This window comes from Lytechinus variegatus, chromosome 4 (genome assembly GCF_018143015.1).
Source record: "Lytechinus variegatus isolate NC3 chromosome 4, Lvar_3.0, whole genome shotgun sequence".
Classification (NCBI taxonomy): domain Eukaryota; kingdom Metazoa; phylum Echinodermata; class Echinoidea; order Temnopleuroida; family Toxopneustidae; genus Lytechinus; species Lytechinus variegatus.
This window is the reverse complement of record NC_054743.1, coordinates 12,526,632-12,542,932: the sequence shown is the minus strand read 5'-3', so window position 1 is coordinate 12,542,932 and position 16,301 is coordinate 12,526,632. Positions and strand designations below refer to the sequence as shown.

Genomic DNA, 16,301 nt, shown 5'->3' with positions numbered 1-16,301 from the left:
GTTATGGTCCAAGGGATGCTCCCATTTCTCATTCCCTCCTCTCATATCTAACTTCAACAATATTGTCTAAGATTGAAATGTTACAAGAAATCTACCGCCCAGGGGAGATGTTTCTATCAATATGAATGAGCAAAATCAATTCATTGCAGTATATCAAACTTGCAAATAATAATCTCGGCTGCAATAAGATAATCGCATACCGGCAGAAGGGGCCTCGTTTTTAACGTCGATAAGTAAACTATGTTTACAGTGTATGTCATGATTTATTCATTGAAAATCATTCTTGTAAAATTCATGGAATCTGTTTTATATAAAAACCACCCTTTCCCTTTTCAATATTGTATATATAGAGTCGGTGTCTGCATATTGAATTCATGACAGTGTCTTTTGAAGATATTCTTAGCATAATCTCTGTTTTATTTGTTCCTTGTCTTTAAGGTAATGAAATTCATCCGTATTTTTCTTGTATACATTTAGACTACTTCTCATTTCCACATATTAGTGTTATTTTAATCTTTTTAAAAGATATGAAACTATTTATAACGAAATCAATTTACTGTGCTATATGCAGCCAAACACGAGGGAGTAATGTGAAGAGAGAGAGTTAGAGAGGGAGGGAGAGAGAGAGGGGGGTTGAAGGAAGAGATAGAGAAAGGATAGATTCGGGGAACACTTGAAGAATGAAAGAAGATAGAAGGAAAAAGGAGAGTACACTGCAAAAACTCCCATGTTGATTTAACACCAGCCCGGAATCTATATATGTCCACACCAGAGAAGCATTGAAACAACACCAGTTTGGAGTTAAACCGATGCTGTTTCAATACTAATTGGTGTTGTATCATCACATGTCTTGTGTAAGACCACAACGAAACTGGTGTTGTTTAACACTTTTCTGGTGTGGACATACATGTATATAGATTCCAGGCTGGTGTTAAATCAACACCGGAGTTTTTGCAGGGTAGGAGAGAGTTGAAGAATAAAAGAGAGGGGAGAGAGGGGAATGCAGTTATTTGTTTTCTACACAACAAAAACTGTGGTAACCGGTGTACATAGAGGACAACACCAGCTATTTTACACCGGTGTTAAATTGGTGGTGTTAGTTTACACCTAAAGGTGTTATTACAACACCGTTGGTTGTTAAATTTCCACTCTTCGGTGTAATGTTCAATCTCTAGGGTTTAATTTCAACACCTCAGTGTGTGGTCCTCTATTAATACTAATTGGTGTCGGTTTTAACACCACAGTTTTTACAGTGTATCTGTGAGTTATGTTTCTAAAACACACCCACAGGCTACAACACTTTAATCTCCAATTATTGTATTAATTCCTTACATTTGAAAACTAAAACACACACACATACACCCGAATCGTCTACTTTACACCAATACCCTGCATTTGGAAACTGAGATAAAAAGTCCACAAACTTAATTGGGTTGTGATCTATAATTTATTCTATTGTCAAACCCACAAATATAACTTACAGGCAAACTAATACTGATTATTATAGGAATTTAGCAAAAATACGACCAAAGCAAAAACATGATTCGTAAAGTATTTGAAATTAGTTTTCGGGGACTTTTCAGTAGGTTTATTAGATTAAATTAGATGGATTTGCCCGTTTAACATATTTTTCTTGTGATTATTGTAAATGATTGTCCTAAATTATGTCATTACGTATAGCACATCGCTCGTGGCGCTTTTGCGCGCGAACAACCCAACAAGAGAAAGCATTATCGACACAAAGTCATCGTCACGAGCAGACGACAAAATGCACGTACAAGCTATCGGTACATCCACTCAGCAAACGATTGGTTTCATTCGACGCGGGGAATCAACACTTGGAGATAACTCACTGGTTTTTCCCCGCATTCTCGGATACAAACACTTCTCTCCGCTAAGCCGATGTGTGTATTTACTTTGGGTGTTAATCGTTTACTTTGTAAACAAATACTTTAATCTGATAAATATTGCATGCTTAAGTGGAATATTACCACATAAGTTATCATGGGGTCGAAAATGTCATCAAATCATCATTTAGTTGAAGAACAGTGTGAGGAGCCAGACTGGAAATTGCGAAGGAAGTCATATTCGATGTCGTCTGCTATGGAAGGAAGTAAAGGTTCGAACGATCGCGATGAAGATTCGGTGGACGGTAAGATAGTTAACAATCATGATCATAAATTTCGATTAAGTTTTTTTTGTTGCTACACTATACATGTACTCAGAAATTCTGACTGCTTATCATTTTATAATCGGCACAATCAATAATTTTTATTAACGTCAATTTCGTTGATTGGTGCGCAATGTCTTTCTTTACAATACTCCATGTCCTCACTGGCCGAATATTTGTGACAATGCGCTGAGCTATATCTCTGTGTAATTTAAGGGCTAAATGATGATTATTTATATTTTAAAATACAACACATGAGGTTATTTTTTATTTCCTATACTCATGTCAATTGTATCGATATTTACCACCACCAAAAACAAAATTACTTAATGAAAATGGAAGCAAACTGGATAAATGCGTGAGAGTAGTCTAAAAATGCCTAGTGCATGATTATAATAATAATAATGATAACTACAACAACAATAATAATAATAATAATGATAATTATGATGAAAATAGTATTAATAATAATGATAATAATATAGCATTTATGAGGCGCCGATTATCTAGTTGCTTATTCAATGGCGCACTATATATTACACCGGCTAAAGTTCCAGCTGCTAAAGGCGCTTGGTGAATTCAAGGAATTTATCCTGCTGGGTACCCGTTCGCCTAACCTGGGTTGAGCGCAGCACACTTTCTTGCTGAAGGAAACAACGTCATGGTCAGATTCGAACTCACGTCCCTCAGATAGACGAGATTCGTAACCGCTACACCATGACGCACCACGCTCCCATTATAAGCCAAAAATACACTGAAAAAAATAAAAGATGTATTTTACCGGTATAGCTACTAGTCTTGGCCGCAATGAAGAGAGAAAAATAAGGAAAACTGAATGTTGAAAGTGTGAAAGAATCAGGGCTAGGAATAAAAAGATTATGCTCTTAAACAATGTAATCACTATATAAATATGCAACAAGTGGTCTGGACTACTGTCGTATTTGCCATTCACTTAATTTAAAATTCGTGGTTTTCTTCAGAGTACACAATATTACCTCTGGACGGTAATCAAATATATTAAGAGATCACCATATTCTCTCATAAGAGAAAGGTTACCATTTTGCTTGACAGTTTTGAAAATGACGATTGTATGTGTGTATGTGCGTGAGGGTGTGTGTGTGTGTATGTGATGGAGCGAAATAATGGAAAATGAATTGTCCCTACCCTATTTCATAGTGACATGACTCATGTGGCTAATATAAAAAAAAATCCCATGTGGAGTTTATAAGTTTTTACAACTTCTAAAGTTCTTAATTTACTTATGATTAATTGTCTGGTTTTGTCAAACCTTCAATTTGCCTGAATTGTTTTTTCCCCCTTTCAGATAGCATTGCATATGTGTAGGAATTCCCTTTAATCTATTAGAGTACAAAGATGATTGCATTAGGCCTTTAAACAGATTATACAATATTCAGCGATTATTTTCCAATTCCGTTTATCAATTTCAAGAAATTAATCTCCTCTCTCAATGAATCGTGACAAAGTCAATTAGTCATGATAGTAGGCTTGACGGTAAAAATACTGAAATAGATTCCAAAGTCTCCTCTGTCATCAGATTTTGATAAAATATGATAAGACCATGTATCCTGCCCGCCATGCAAATACAAACGCCAGTATTACATATACATACATTTTATAACGGATAAGAGAGGGTATAGTCTGTGCACTGAGCGTAAAAACTCTTCATACCCTATGACTACAAATTAAAGCCATGCATACTCGGCCATAGTGGACAAATACATTTACTTGCAGACATATTGATTCAATGATTCAACGTCAAACATGTCAAAAGTAAGGTCGCAAAAATAAAAATGAATGTCGGGCGAAAGCACACAAATAAACTGAGGAGTAGCTCGAAGTTACGTCAGGGGCAAGTTTTTTTTCTCGAATAACATTCTTTTCTTTCATAGGCCGCTTGAAAAGCAAGAGATTACGTAAGCATGCCTGACATAGCAGGATGCAGATGTTGCATAGACCAGAGTCCCGTAACACAAAGGTTAGCGATCAAGCGTATACACGCTCGATTTTCACGATTGATAGTACACTGTAGTCGATGGAATCAATCGTAGAAAAATGTTCTACGATCATTGCTAAGCTTTGTGTTACGACCCCAGGTCATTAGGATAGCACATCAACGGACACTCTGTTGCATTTATACTTTGAATTTGAATGGTGCTATTACAATGTACTTGGCCAACTCTTAAATACAAGTCTCTAATGGAAGCATTGTTATTTTTCAGTGGATCTTATGAAATTAACATTCAACGGAATATATGAATCAAAGCTGGTTCGTGTCTCATTGAATATTATTAGAGTTAAACCACCATGCCATTTGATTTTAAAATGACCTTCTTCTGATCATGCGCAGAATGGAACTACGAAAGAGGACCGAATGCGCGTATTTTTTTAAAGTTTGCTTTGCTTTTTGGGGTCAGTTGCCCGTGAAAACTGCTTTGTTAAAGGCATAATAGTGTATGAATTCTTAAGATGATTAGAACTGATGATGATGTAAGTGATGTATTAGTTGAATGTCAAACATCGTGGAATAAAAATAGTGTCTATAACTTAGGGGGAGGCCAGAAAAAGCTTGAGGGGCAAGATCCATTCGACCCCTCGGATCCGCCCCTTTGTATCCAAAATAACAAGATCTGACATTAAAACTGAAAGATTGCTTAATATCAAATGTAAAAGCAGCATAAACAACAATGTGATTTGAATAGAGAGAAACTTAACAAACGCCACGCCGAAAGTTTCCTAAATACCAGCCGAGTTTTTGTATTTTATAGCTTTTAAGTCCTTTTGGCTATCCCTGGATATCGGTCGATGAATCTTTTGATTTTCCTTTTGCCAAAAATAAAATGAAAAAATAAATTTGCATATTATGCTGGTCGTATGCTGTTATAAGCTACTAAAATCCTTAAATTATTTTGATTGGCCCAGCCAGCGCAACTGTTTTCAGTGAACATCTGAGACAAACTATGACATGAAACGCTCCCTGTATAATAATGTTGCACTCGTATAAACTATGAAGAGCTGATATAAACAAGCTGACAGCATAAGTATTTCAAGTCATTATCGATATAACTATCATCATCTCAATAACAAATCTCTACCCTGAATAGGTCCTATTTATGTGCTTTCTCGATTTATCTGCAAGACGACACTGTCTGAGTATCTAACCAGAAGGGTAAAAAATTCAATGGGTTCACAGAGTACAGACGGGGGGACATTATGGGGGATCATTTCCATTATCTTAAAACAACATTTTATTATATAATAATAACAATGAGGCTGTATGCTCCAAAGTTTGAAAATTTTCAAAAAAAAAATTTTCATGCTCTAACAGGTATACTTTCCACTTGTTCTTTTTAAACGAAATGTTCTCAACGAGACAGGAAATTAAAAACAAAAACGAAAAATGTATTTTAAAAACCGATTGGTTCAAACATATTTCTATCGCATTTGGTGATTTCCTGAAAAAGTACCTCTACATGCATATCCTTTAATTTAATTCAAGAATCTCCATTTAAAGTGGATACATTATATTAACATCGTTTTCTTGTCCCAATTTTCACAATCTCTCCTTTTACCTTCATTTCCGTCTATCCATAACCTTATCTCTGTACGCTTTCCCAATCTCTCTTTCGAATCTTTCTTTCTTCTCTCTTTTCCCCAATCTCTCGTCATTTCTCTAACTTTGTCTACATGTACCACCCACACCCACACTCAAAGTGGGTGTGTGGTTGGTAGACTGAGATGCAGAAAGATGAATGGGGAAGAGTCAGGTAGAGGAACCCATATACACACCAGTTGTCCCTCACACGCACACACACACACGCGCGCGCGCACACACACTCTTCCCAGTGCATCCTTTTATAACTCATAACCCTCTTTGAAGTACAGAGTTGTGTAGTATTAGCACAATGGTTTGAACTTAATAAAACCGTGGCGCCATTGACTTCTGCTCTGGAATTGGAAACGGAATTGGCGAGGGAGCCACAATCCTTACGATCCATTCTGCAAATTAAATGACAGATAACTAGTATGATTCGGATTGAAGCATTTGTGAGCATTGCATTTGAAGATATACGATGCTATTAAACGTATTTCATTCCCCGATTCGCCCTTAAACACGTTAAACGTCGCTATCCCTATTGAAGGGCTGTATTCAAGAATTTGTCTGTGGGGATAAATGATACCAATAAAGTCAGCACAAATGCTTCTTTACTTAGAAATTAGAACAATGAATAGCTATGTCTATGTATATTCATCTCAATTACTAGGGTAAACTTAAGCTAATACTGTAGATTAATATTAGTATAGCCTACGTTGACTACCAGTGCTTTTGATAACGATAAAAAAAGACGTTCGCCCGAGATCGTATTGAAGTAGGTTGATCTGCATGAATGTTTGTTTACAAACTTCAATATAAAGTAAGCACTAATATGAACTTTGCCCTATTAATTATTACAGAGAGACAATCAGATAAAGCTACTTCCAAAGATTGTTGCATATGTCCCTGATATAATAATAATAACTAGCATTTAGTACGCTCTCCATAGTTAACTATATCACAGCGTTTACAAATGAGTTTAAAACAAGAGTACATAATAATTACAATAAAAATACATTCAAAAGAAATTAATCGGAAAAGAGGTATGTTTTTAGAAGTTTCTTGAATTGATCTGAAGAGTTTGATGTTTTAATGAAAGTGGGTATGTTGTTCCATTCTTTAGAAGCAGTAACACTAAATGTGCGATCACCTGATTTTGTACGAGTTTTGGGTATGGCAAGCAAATATGGGTCTTTAGATGAACGGAGATTAGGGCGAGTTGGTCTATGGGAAGCAAGGCTATCTTTGATATATTTTGGCATCTGGTTATTAAAGGCTTTGAAGACAAAAAGAAGTAATTTAAAGACAATTCTCTTCTTTACTGGGAGCCAATGAAGAGATTTAAGTAAAGGGCCAGGATCATGACGTCGGTCCACCCTAAAGATAATACGGGCTGCCCAGTTTTGTAAACTTTGTAGGCGCTTCAAATACCCTTTGGGAACAGATATTAATAGGCGGTTACAGTAATCTAATCTGGACAAAATATGACAACGAACAGCACTGTGGCAGGTTTCTTCAGTTATGTACTTTCTTATCTGCGATATGTTTCTCAGATGGAATCTGACAGATTTACATAATTGATTAACTTGTTCTAACATATTCATATTACAATCAAAGTAAGCACCAAGGTTTCTAACAGATTTGGAAGATACAATAGTAGCAGAACCAATACCAAGGCTAACATCACTAAGGGAACGAAGGTAATGACTTCAACCTATGACAAGAAATTCAGTATTTCCTTCATTGAGTTTAAGTCTGTTATGAGTCATCCAACTACAGATGTCTGTGACACAAGCACAAAGAGTCTTCTTCGCCTCATCTACACTGCAAACCTTAGGATCAAATGTTACGTAAAGCTGTATGTCATCAGCATAAGTATGGTAGAAGACATTATGATGACGAGCGATGTCTCCTACAGGTAAGGTGTAGATACAGTAGCCGATCGGCCCGAATACAGACCCCTGTGGTAAGCCTATAGAACTCGCACCACACTGATAAGACTTCCCACCTACTTCTACTTTGGTAGTTCAGTCTGCAAGGTAGGATTTGAACCACTTGAGTGCAATACCGTTGACTCCTAACCTGTTTGACATACGAGATATCAAAATTTGCCTGTCGAGGGTATCGAATGCTGCTGATAGATCAAGTGACAACAAAAGTGCCATATGACCTTTATCTAAGGCAAACATTATATCATTTCTCACCTTCACTAGCTGTTTCCGTACTGTGGTGTGGTCTGTATGCCGATTGGTGTTGCTGAAACAGGTCATTATCAGCCATGTGAAGTCTTCGACATACAACTCTTTCAATGATCTTTCCAACAAAACTCAGATTGGACACAGGTCTATAATTGGAAAGACAGTTCCTGTCGAGTGATGGCTTTTTGAGAAGTGGTCGTATAACTGCAGTTCTCGCTGCCGCTGGAAAGTTTCCTGATGAGAGCGAGGAGTTGACTATCTTGGTTATGATGGGAAGAAGATCTTGGATGTTTTCCTTCAGGAACCATGTAGGAATGGGGTCCAGGCTGCATGACTTACTTGCAAAACCCTTGATGATTTTCAATATCTCATCTTCAGTTGTCAGATCAAAACAGACCATATGAGATGATGAAAACGGTCTAGATTCAATCGAGGTCCCGGAACATGAAGTGATATTCCCAAGACTTTCATGAATCTTTTCAATCTTGTTGGTAAAGAATGTAGAAAACTGATTACACAAGGTCTCCGCACAGTCATGGAAAGGAAGACACATATTCTTTCTGTTCAGTAAATAGTCCAATGTCCTGTAGACTTCCTTGGTATCCGAAGAAGAAAGTGCAGGTTGAAAGTAGGACATCTTTGTCCTGCAGATCAGATTTGATGTTTCACGCTGTGCAATTAGATAGCTATCATGATCGATTGCAGACTTGCTTTTCTGCCATTTCCTTTCAGCTCTGCGCCTTTTCCGTCGAGCAAGATGGATCTCCTCGGTGTACCAAGGCATTCTTCTACGTACAGCACAGGTCCTTTCTGTCGATGGAGCCAAGGAATCAATAAGACCACGCAGTGTATCATTGTACCAATCAAAACTATGATCAGTATCCTCATGTTGTGAAAACTTCTGAGTCATCGTTTGAAGGGAATCTCTGAATCTGTCCCTATCAATTGCTTTATAATTACGAGATGTTCTTGTGATCATCTCTTGCTGACTGACAGGGATTGTCAGCTCCAACCTCACTACAGAATGGTCAGACATCAGCATATCTTGCACGCTGCATTGATTCAGATTCTCTGGTGAAAACAAGATCCAGTGTGTGTCCCCGCGAGTGGGTTGGACCTGTAACATGCTGATGTAAGCCGGCCGCTGATATAGCCTGGAGAAAACCATTCACATCTGTCTTAGTAGGATTGTCTATGTGGAAAATGAAATCTCCAAGCAAAATTAGTTTGCCTGGGATTACATACATATCAGTCAAAAAGGTATCAAATTCACTCATGAAATCCACCAAGGACAGTCCATTTGTGGGTGATGGTGGCGGTCGGTAAACAGCAACCAGATTCAATAGTGAAGAAGATGACGATAACTTGTTCACAACATGGACACACTCAAATGTCCTAAACTCATTCACCAAAGTCCGGGTTTGTAATTTGAGCTCAGATTTGAAGATAACTGTTATGCCTCCCCCACTTCCAATTTTACGTGGAGTGTTGATGAGCGTATATCCAGGTGGGGTACATTCACCCTTGATAAAAGTAGATATATCATTCATTCACAGAAGCTCATTTCATTCATTTAAAGCCTCTTATAATATAATCCTATTATACTATAATAATAATTTTAAAAATCTACATTTCATTGTTAGAAATAGGCATCAGAAATTAAATACCCCGAAAATTAGTTTTTCCCATTGATCGTGGGCCCGGCAGCCGCTGTGGAGCGCCAGATCGACGAGGCTATATCCCTTTAATCGTTGAACGCCAAACAGGGTAGCAGCAACTCCCATCTTTTAACTTCTTTTGGTCTGACGCGGCCGGAGTTTGAACTCCCGACCTACACTGGTCAAAAAATTTGGGCAGAGTTTCGTGCAGAAATCTTTCCCTGCCACGCATAGCGCATGTCTCATAATCGAGCATTGAAGCTTGATTAACTCTGTACCTCTTGCTTTATAATTTACACTTTTTCTCATTATGCTTTTCTATTTATTTGAGTATTTATCTATTTTATTTATCCCCATCCATCGTTTCATCTATTCACCCCTTTTCCATTTTAATTAGGTCAGTTTCATGAATTGATTGTCTCGAGTTCTCCAATGACATGTAAATCTGACTTACCGTAAATTATACACAGCGGGACCTCAATGGTATGTAATTTGAGAAGACTTATCATGCTCATGAAAATATAGCAAAGAGTTATTGGTAAGCTGAAAAATACCTGCAAATATAAGGTTACGGTGTTTTATTTCGTCATGTTTACTATATAGACCATTAATACATTAAGCAACGTAGATATTTCCACCATGTTTTACTTTGGCGAGGACTTTTAGTGTGTTGGTGTTGGTAATATGGCACTCTGTCGTTAGAATTATTTAAAAACTTTGATAACGAAATTGGTGATATTCTTAGGAACTTCTATTTACATAGCGTGGTGAGGTTTGTTTAGGATTTCTCATCGCTTTGTCGTTTGTATGATGATGTCATATCCTCTTCTGACAGCCGTGAAGTAAACTGGATGTCTGAAGCTTACTTTTCCGAAGAATTGTAATGCTTATTATGTATATTCTTTATATAACTCATATTAATAGTGTCTTCTTTTGTTGGGAATGAACTGAGAAAGAGCGGAGTATCATAAACATTATCAATTGAAACCAACGGAAGGCATGTAGCTTCTGTCCAAGTTACATTATTAATGTCAAGTTTTACTTGATCTACTGTTGTCTTGCAGGACATTCCACTAGTATGAGTAGAATCTCTGCTGGTCTGAGTCACGACTTTGGTGATGATTACGCTGGAATGCGAGGAGAGGAGGAAGAACCCGCTTTCGACATCAACGAGAACTTCGACTTCGATTCGGACCGACTTACCGTCGACTCAGACATGATGACGATGGACAGTATATGTGATGGGTACGACGTGGTTGAGATCGGGGACCATCGCGATGTCGGCATCGGTAAACGTCAACGTCCGAGTAGGGCAGCCATTCTGGCCAGTGACAGATCATCCGAGAAAAATAGTTCACCTGAGAAAGTGAGGTAAATAGAAATTTATTTTGATATCTCAATTGCATTCATAGTGTTCCCCCCTACTCACTGATGCATGAATGATGGTTAGTCGGAGGAAGATGATCTATAAATTCACACCCCTCCACCCTTCGCTACTGATGAGACACGTGGACTAGTTAGGCAACCAGTCTTGTAAAAATAAAACGAGTGGTTCATCTTTATGTTTCTTCCTACAGAATGCCTAACGGTGACATTTCACACACTTTACAACAGCTTCAGAAACTTAACATCAAGAGTAGTGTTCAGCCAGTCGTTTATAAGATGGACTATCCGAGTCGAGGCAAGGCAGTTATCGTCAACCAGACCCGTTTCGATCCAATAACTGGCATGTCAAACCGGGAAGGAACCGACCCGGACTTGGAAGGACTTGACAGAGTGTTTCGTCATCTTGGATTCCGAACAGAGGCTCATAGTGATTTGACAGTAGCCGAATTTAGAAAACTTCTTATAGAACGTAGGTTGACTCTGTGAATTACGTTTTTTTTTTTAAATATCTGAAGGCTTTTGTAATATACATTAATCCAACAAATAGTAGCATGTAGACCAAAATATTAAATTCTAGGGTTGCATCTCATTTCAGTTTCGTCGAAAAGTATCAGATGAAACTCACCATGATTTGTGCCATAAGTTTCCAAACACTCTAAGACCAAACGGAGTTCTTTTTTTATTTGCTTTGCAAACATACCGCGTTAGACGGAATCATGCCTTACCAATACTCTATGGATGCTCGATGTTTAGGAGTGACTCTTAAGTTGAACAGACCCTTGTATTTTACAATTGAAATCATCAGAATCCTTTTTTTTTGCAACATTCATAAAGTAGAATCAATAAAATGCAATGTGACATTCTTTCTTGTTTTGTCTTATTTCAGTCAGCAATGAAGACTTTAGCAGCGATGATTGCCTAATTTTTATCGCCATGAGCCACGGGGAAGATGGCGCCCTATACTGTAAAGATGGCACAGTAGCAGTTGACGAATTGGCCTTTCGATTCAAGGGCGTTATGTGTCCAACACTCGTTGGGAAACCTAAGCTGTTCTTTATACAGGTAAAGACTAATTTTCAATTTCACGTTCAGACGTCTGACGAATTAAAAGGATATAAACATGAACGACCGCTACCTCGTTGCCCGATTAAGTTAATGTCCATGTGTAGGTTTATGGTTGTGATAGGGGGTGGAAAAGTTATCTTATCTATTCTTTTTTATTTACAAATGAGTGTAAATATAAAAAATTACCAGCAACAAAGCTATAACGATCAACTCACAATTATGGGAATTAGAATATAATTACAAAGCAAATTATCAAAACATAAGTTGCCGGACAGGAAAAGGCTGAGGCATGGCGCCATGAAGCAACCCTTTTTAGGGGTCATAGTTTGTATCATTCAGTGGCATATGTGCTCGATTCACGAAGAAGGGTTGAAACCTTAAGTTTCCACTGGTTTTCTTACAGAATACAAGTATTTTAATTCAGTGCAGGGCAATTGACTGCGTAAAAATGAATCAACATAATTGTCGTGTCATAAACCGCGAGAAGGGAAGCAAAATGCCTAAAGGAGAGCTCTTGATTACGGAGCAAAGTCGTTGACATTTTGTGACGGTGATCTAGAATCCTTCAGATGCGAAACCGTGGATAAAATTTTGTTTCTGTCAGGATAAACAGTGTATGCTATTATGGGTAATCAACGTGAGTTTATCTCTGCATTGAATATTTATACGGACTACGGTGGCGTGTATAGAAATAAGGGGAAGGGGGTGGGGATTTAGCCTTTCCGACCTCCGGTGGTGGTAAGAAACAATGAAATCGTCCAATCTTCATCACTTAACTGCGGGTCTTAAGCAGCTCTTCTTTTTCATACTGCATTAGATGCTTTGGTTTTTCATGACATTAATCTTGAGGGGGGGGGGTCTTTCCTTTCCCCGTTTTTCTTCCCTTAGTCTCTGTAATTCCCTCATTTTTAACGCTTTATGAAAGGGCACCCGGACCAATTGCTCCCCTTAAAGCCCCCCTCCTTCAGTACGCAACTGATGAGGAACCATAAATTAAAATTTATTTCGTTATCTTTCCTAATCCATGATGCATTGCTCTTCCTTCCTCTTTCTCCAATGCATTTTCTTTATCCGATATTCAATTCTATTATCAATCAACATAACACACACACACAACGTTCTAACTCCATCTTAATCTCGTATTAGGATACGCGCATACACCCTCAATCACACACACACTAGCCCCACATCGTTGTTTAAATAAATACATTCTCAATTCATATTCCATAAAATACTCAATCCATTACACTTTTACGCACACACACACCCTACGTACACCTGCACACTCACTCAACACACAGACATACATCATCACTCACATGCAAAATTCACACACACACTAACACATACCTCACTTACACGCATATACACCTTATAAATACCATAAGTTATGCACCTTTCAGACTTGCATGTATCTACCCCTGGCCGACAACCACGCCAGCTACACATAAACACACGATCACCTTCCCACCTACACACACACACGTTAAAAATGCCTAAGACACAAACCCACACAAAATCCTTACAATAAAATAACAGTTTCTACCTTTTCCTCCCTCATTTAAATATCAACTCGCATGCACATCTTTGAAAGAACAATTATGTTTAGTAACTAGGTTTCATATCTTCCTCATTCTTATGCATACCACCCCACAATTTAACAACATGCGTACACTCACGCACACCCACCTTTCCATCCACACTTAATTTCTACATTTCCCCCATCATCATGACTATACCCCCCCCCTCCCCTCCTTCAGCCCCGTCGTCCGCCTCAGGCGATTCTTATTCAGTAATTTCTCTTCTCCTTTCATCCCTATTCGCTCAATTGCTACTACGTACCAACAAGCCACTTGTCTCGTTTACCCACAGTGATTGTGATTGTTCAACTATAATCGCATAATTAAACTTGAAATCTTCGATATAATTCGTGACGATTCAGATTAGAAATGTCAAGATACTTCCTTTATTACATTGTCTTGTTATTTTTACACTACCATTTGCACAAAAGACAACATGGAAATCACCTTCAGAACTTAGGGAGCCTTGTCAATGACAGCACTGGCAACATCAAGGGGAAGTTGTAAGTGGGAGACAAAGTTCCATTGGAACAATAACAGTGGATAAACAACCAAAAAACAAACACTTTTTATATTTAACCATGATCTCTTTTTCGTAATCGTACATTCCTATTTTCCCCTATAATTTGTCTAGGCATGCCGAGGAACGCAGATGGATCTTGGTGTTCGTACTCCTGCCGTAGAGGGCGACGATGAACCTGACGCTGCTATTGCTCAGAAGATGTTCTATACAATCCCAGTGGAGGCTGATTTCCTCATGGCATATTCATCAACTCCAGGTAAAACAATAGAATGTATATATTTTTCACAATCATGAAGTTATGTAATAGATCTTTATGAATTCTTCGGTTTCCTTCGCCTTTCCTTACTTTGTTATCATTCTTTGTGCAGATTTGTTCGGATGGCATACCAATGAATAGTCCTAGTCAATTTTTTAACTACATTTTCGGCAGAAAGATTGACACAATATTAGGAATGTTCATTTTATTAGAAATACATCTTGAGGTTGCAAAGGACAATATTGGCGCTAACGTCATTTTGAGAAATAAACTAACCAAAGCTTACGTTCACGATCAAACAATGGGCTTGTAATTATGGATTTAGTGTTTCACGGTACACCATGTATCTCTCTTGGGCAAGTGTTGGTCCTGAAAAGGACTAACCAAATTTGACGTTTCGACATGTGTGTTCTTGTCGTCTTCTTCAGAAGAATAATGGATTTATTTGGAAAAAAAAAAACATTCAGGGACTAACCCATGTTCCAGTTGAGGGACTATTCAATCTTTTCATTTATTCTATTTCAACAATATCTCGTGTGGCTTTTAAGGTAAGTAGGACCAAAATACATCAGTGCTTTGAGCTACATTTTTATAACAAACCTTAACGAATGTTCGCCCACTTTTCCCTTGAAAATTTTCTGACAGGAGAATTCTGTTCAGGGTCATGTAGTCCCTATTTCTTATCCTATCATTTGAACACTGATTTGAGACGAATAATTATTGTCCTTTCTTGTTCTCCTGGGGTTCACCGTTCTCTCCTGCAGGTTACTACTCGTGGCGAAGTCTCAAGGAAGGATCCTGGTTCATACAAGCTATCATCACAGTCTTTGAGAAATACGGAACATGTATGGACGTAAATCAAATGATGACACGCGTGAACAGAACAGTTGCCTATCGATATGAATCGATATCCAGTGATGAGAGATATAACGGGCGAAAGCAGATGCCATGTTTTGTGTCAACACTCACGAAAGAACTCTACTTCATACCAAAGAAACAATGAACGTATTATATTTCATTTTTATTTATTTGTGACATTATATACAGATAATGACTGTCAGCAAAAGTTTTACAGTTCATATCATGAATGCATATAGTGACTACCACGCATGCTGCATTTTCAACCTTCTTGAGTGACGTTATTTCATCAAGTTTCTGGCATGGCAAGGAGGCAAACTTTAACTTTAGAGTTCCACGTCTATAGTATGTAGGCTAATGAGCACTGTGTAGCGACGTCAGCTTAAAGCAATGGACGTGTATCAAACATAATACTCGTCGACTATACACAATCAACGTACTTTTACTTTTGATGGAAGCGCCGTGGTGTAGCGGTTCTGACTCTCGCCTTGTAATCAGAGGGTCGTGTGTTCGAACCCCACAATGGCCTGGCGTCCTTAGGCAAGGCGTCAATCCACAATTTGCCACTCTCCACCCAGGTGTTAAATGGGTACCCGGTAGGATGCGAAAGCCTATTATGCCTAGCAATTGGGTCTTGGAACTCTTGTTGGAATGCTCCCCAGGGAGTGGAGAAGGTGCATATATTGTATGCGGGCATGCAAGGATCCGATGACCGGGGTAATAATATATTTGTAAAGCGCTTTGAGACGTCGTTCCGATGTGTAAGCGCTAAATGAATGCGGAATATTATGATTTTTTTTTTAAAGTCCTAAATTATTATATCTCAAGCCAAAATGTATACATGTTACATGTACATCCGCCAAGTAAAATCTGAAAGAACAGTGGACGCCATCCTCTTCGACTCATTTCTGATACTGTCAACTGTTATCTAGTAGGAGACTGCCACTTTACCGCTCTTGATTATGTCCAATCGGTGTCTTTTCAATAAGTACAT

General features: G+C 38.2%; 1 protein-coding gene across 1 annotated transcript; it reads left to right on the top strand.

Annotated features, from left to right (window-relative positions):
- The first annotated feature begins 1,965 nt into the window (after positions 1 to 1,965).
- LOC121413412 (caspase-3-like) lies at positions 1,966 to 15,905 on the top strand. The gene is made up of 6 exons (XM_041606222.1): positions 1,966 to 2,152; positions 10,704 to 11,010; positions 11,217 to 11,494; positions 11,912 to 12,087; positions 14,305 to 14,449; positions 15,214 to 15,905. Exons 1-6 carry the CDS (start codon positions 2,005 to 2,007, stop codon positions 15,450 to 15,452), a joined length of 1,293 nt encoding a protein of 430 aa, XP_041462156.1. The 5' UTR covers positions 1,966 to 2,004; the 3' UTR covers positions 15,453 to 15,905.
- The last annotated feature ends 396 nt before the right edge of the window (positions 15,906 to 16,301 follow it).